We start from the raw sequence: 4596 nt of genomic DNA on the forward strand, positions 1-4596 counted from the left end.
AAAAAAAAAAAAATAAAATAAAATAAAATTAAGATGATGCTTTATCAGGTTATATTAGAATGTATGAACAATAACATGCTTGTTTGCATGACCATTTACATGCCTAGAGATTAAAGGGTAATTATAAAATTAACTGGAAACTAATTAGAACAATGAGTTAATTTTGTAGTCAAACTTATAAAATTATTTACCCAAACAAAAAGAATATATTTACTATTCAAAATGTAACATTAGAGATTTATGGGCAAATTAATTATCCCTTATGCAGTTTTGATAGATTTTATGAAGTACTACTTCAGATAGTTCATTCTTTTCTAAATTTTATCATTGATCAGTTAGAATTCTTTCAATCATTATTTACTTGAGTATCTTAATTAAGTCTATGGTAAGTTTTACTGCCATATGTCACTGTATTTTTTTCCTAAGTAATAAAAAAAAGAGTTAAGTTTATTGATAATTCAACCCACTACTCACACATTAAACAAAATGTAGAACTGCATTTCCAGAAACAAAACTGGTAAAAACCACAATGATAATATAAAACCATTGTAAATGATTATATATTTTCCCTTCAGTATATAAGTAAATATAATTTATTCTGGCATGTAAAAAAAAAAAAGAATCAGGTGCACCTGATCCAGGCCATAGTCTTGCAATTACTTGCTATGCATCAGAAAGCTGGACAGTGACTAGGGATGACAGGAGGAGAATTGATGCCTTTGAGCTGTGGTGCCGGAGAAGAGTACTGAATATACCATGGACTGCTAAGAGAACAAACAGGTTTGTCCTAGAGAAGGTGAGACCATGCTGCTCCTTGGAGGCAAGGATTCTGAAGCTTCGTGATATACTATGGACATATTACAAGGCAGGGCCAGTCCTTGGAGAGGGACGCCAGGCTTGGAAGAGTGGAGAGAGAGTGCAAGATAGGAAGACCCTCGATGAGATGGATTGATTCAGTGCCTGGGGTAAATGGGGGTAGGTGTGTCAGAGACAATATGATTGGCACAGGAAAGAGCGGGGTTTAGGACTGTTGTACACAGGGTTGCTATGAGTTGTAGGTGACTCGACGGCACATTAACAACGACATCTAAAGAAGAGATACTGGAGAGAGGGATGAATTGGGTCTGTGAAGAGCAAGCCTACCAATTTTATGGAGTCAAAATGCCTCCTCCGAAAGTCTCAAGGGATGATTAGATAACCACATGCCTCCTCCCTCAGTTTTCAAGGGATGGACAAGGGTACAGTTGCCTTCAACTCTCCTACTAACGAGGCATCAGTCTGCATGCATCATGGCAGTGAGCACTCTAGCACCAGAAGTATTTTTAGGAGAAACTAGCAGCAAAGGAGGTAAAGGAGCTCACAGGTAAAGAAAAGAAACCACCTCAATAGCAGTACAGCTACCAACCAATTGCCACCAAACCATCAGACCACTTGTACCAGTTTGTAAAGGTGTTTGAACTGCTTACGATCCTATAAGGTTTGTGGTTGTGGTTGTTGTTCTGTGTCGTGGAGTTGCTTGGGACTCATAACAACCCTATGTACAACAGCCTTAAACCTTGCTCAAAGGCATCAATTCTCCTATCATCCCCAGTCATTGTTCAGCTCTCTGACACATAGCAAGCAATTGCAAAAACCATGGCTTAGATCAGGTACACCTCAGCCTCCAGACAGACATCACTGCTCTTCGGTATCTGGAGAGGTACCTAATTCCTATAAGATATACTTGAAATAAAAATGCCAAGCCCTTTTCCCTTTATTTTTACTCACACTCTGTTCCCTGGACAAAAGTCCTTTCTAGTCCTTTCCTCTAAAATGTCAATGGACAAACCCTTGCTTGCTGAATTGCTCCAAGACGTTGTTGTTGTTATGTGCTGTCAAGTCACTTGTGACTCATAGCAACCCTATGTACAAGTCGTGAGACTTGCTCTATCCTGTGCCAACTTTACTGTCTCTGACACACCTATCCTCATTGTCCCACTCACTGACTCAATCCATCTCTCCTCAAGGGTCTTCCACTCGTGTGCTGTTCCTCCACCCTTCCAAGCATGATATCCCTCTCCAAGGACTGGTCCCTTCTTGCAACATGCCCAAAGTATGTCAGACAAAGGTTCAGAATCCTCCAAAGAGCAGCCTGATTTCACCCTCTCTAGGAAGAACCTGTTTGTTCTCCTGGCAGTCCATGGTATACACAATACTCTTTTCCAGCACCACAGCTCAATGGCATCAATTCTCTTTCTGTCATCCCTAGTCATTGTCCAGCTCTCTGACACATACCAAACAACTGTGAAGGCTATGGCCTGGGTCAGGCACACCTTTTTCTCCAGACTGACATCACTGCTCTTCAGTACTCTGGTGAGGTCCCTGACAGCAGACTTTCCCAGTTCAATTTGTCGTTTGATTTCCTGGCTGCTGATACCAAGAGTGTTGATTGTGGATATAACGTCCTATTTATTTTAATTTACATGGGGCATGTTGGAGAAAGATGGGCTATCTCCTCCTATGCTATTTATAGCCTCAGAAACCCAGTGGAGAGGGTCAACTATGAGTCACTTTTGATTTGAAAGCAATGAGAGTTAGGTACCCCAGAAAGATAACCAATTCAAAGTCCAACATATTGTACTTGAATATGAGCTGGGGCAAGAGGGACATAAGGCCTTACAACTATGTTACTGGTGAGCTCAGTACTCAGGCGGGCCCAGAACATACCTACTTTTCTGTGACATGGGGCAGGATGCAAAGAGCTGGTTGGTTGTTAGTTGCTGCTGGGAAGCCTTTTTTCCTCAAGATAAAGAGCCTAACCTAATAAGCGCTTTTGCTTTGAGATATCCTTTCCAATAGAACAGAGAGTGTATTAACCTGGAAATTAAGATTTTATTATCTTACTTAATGCCTGGCAGCTTAGTGGTAAGGAACTGTGCTGCCAAAACAAAGATAAGGGTTCAAATCTAACAGTTGCTCCTCGGGGAGAAAAAGGTGGGCAATCTTTTCCAGTGAGATTTATTGCTTCTGGAGGGTAAGGTATGGGTTGGTTCCAACACAATGGCACATAGTAACAATTCCTGGCATATAGTAAGCACTCGTTAAAACATACTGGCTATATTAAAAAGACTTCAGGAGGTGACCAAGTTCATCCTATGTTGTCCCCAAACCCAGATCTGGTTTTCTTTCTGCCCAAACAGCCCTACATCAGCATCTTCCCTAAGGCCAAAGCACTCACCACAGCCTCAGGCTTCCAGTCTTCATCATCTGATAATTTGCCCCCACCGTTTCTTTTAGCCAGCTGGCTGGGAGCTAAGCTCCTCCTCTGTAAGAGAAGATTATAAATTTAGCACCTTCAAGGTCTTGCAACTTTGTCCCATTAGGTCCAGACACAAGACTACCTCTGGTCGCACTTGTTAATCCCTGGTCTGACCCTAACAACACTGAGCTACACTTACCATCCTGGATCCGGGAGCTAGAAATGTCAAGTACCCATCAGCCAAAGGTCCAAAGCACACAGCAGTTTAGAAAGCAGGATCAGGGCGTGAGAAAGCCATAACTTACTATATCACTGCGAGGATGGACTCATCAAATCAGCCGTATGGCCTGTGATGAGAAGGGGAGGCAGAACAAGCCAACGATTACAGTTTGAGCCCAAACAGGGCGAACGTTAGCCTCCAGTTAGCGGAGGCGGAGGAACAAGTAAAAGAGGAATGGGCTCAAGCAGGCGGGACCCTAGAATGAGCAAAGACTGGATAAGACAGTAAAAGAAAAGGGCAATCCTAGGGCCAGAGGGAGTTTAGGCTGAAAATCTGCGATCTGGAAAGGGCGAGAGCCACAACCCAGGGAAGTGTAACTTTCCCGGTGTGGAGTGGGAATCCCAGGCCCAAAGTGTGAGAGGTTGAGTGGTAGCCCGCCAGGAGAGGCAGGCAAAACACCCAGAATCAGAAAGGACCGCAGTCAGCAAAGAAAAGAGGGGAAGAAAGGCTTCAAGCTGAAGTGGTCTTCCTTCAATCTTCTCCCCAAAGCGCGCGTTAACAGCCGCTTAGACTGCACTGCCGGCTAGGCCCAGTCAATCGAACCTCCCGCGGCGCTGCCGTCGCATCACCCATTGGCTGCGTTCGATGCATTCGGCGCTCGTGACCCAAGGAAGGAGGAGGGGCTAGTACTGTGGCGACTCTGGCATTCCGGGGATCTAGAGCCTAGAAGGTTCAATAGACCTACCGGAAAGTGGAACAAAGGTGGAAGGTCTGCGGTGGCGGGAGGCCAAGGTAGGGCGAGCCATGCTGAGTAGAACTTTGGTGTTCATTTATCCCGGCTACATCTGAAATATCCATCTATATGAGACCGGGCCGGGTAGTTCTCTCTGCAGAAGATTGAGGATAAAGAAAGTCAGCACATTTCTGCGGTTTGAGTTTGAGCTCTGATTCTCCCGATCCTATACCATTATCTGGAATGGGGTTTAGGGTCTGTGGTTGAAGTCAGATCTCGTTCACCCCTTGTTATGTGGCGTAGAGTCGCTGGCGACTTATAGCGACCTTGTGTACAACAGCTCTAAACCCTGCTCTGTCCTGTCCCAATCGCATTGCCTCTGACACACCCATCCTGATTACCCCA

General features: G+C 44.2%; 1 protein-coding gene across 1 annotated transcript in view; it reads right to left on the reverse strand.

Annotated features, from left to right (window-relative positions):
• Positions 1-4264, reverse strand: part of RAD54L (RAD54-like (S. cerevisiae)) — a 51918-nt gene extending 47654 nt beyond the window's left edge. Inside the window, exons 1-3 of the mRNA XM_006899018.1 lie at positions 4204-4264; positions 3438-3454; positions 3218-3304 (exon numbers count right to left, since the gene is read on the reverse strand). Coding sequence (XP_006899080.1) covers positions 3218-3304; positions 3438-3454; positions 4204-4264 — 165 coding nt within the window. The remainder of the gene's footprint in view (positions 1-3217; positions 3305-3437; positions 3455-4203) is intronic.
• Between the last annotated feature and the right edge of the window lie 332 nt (positions 4265-4596).

The sequence above is a fragment of the Elephantulus edwardii genome, unplaced genomic scaffold, assembly GCF_000299155.1.
Source record: "Elephantulus edwardii isolate Elephantulus edwardi_28Jun2011 unplaced genomic scaffold, EleEdw1.0 scaffold00243, whole genome shotgun sequence".
Classification (NCBI taxonomy): Eukaryota; Metazoa; Chordata; class Mammalia; order Macroscelidea; family Macroscelididae; genus Elephantulus; species Elephantulus edwardii.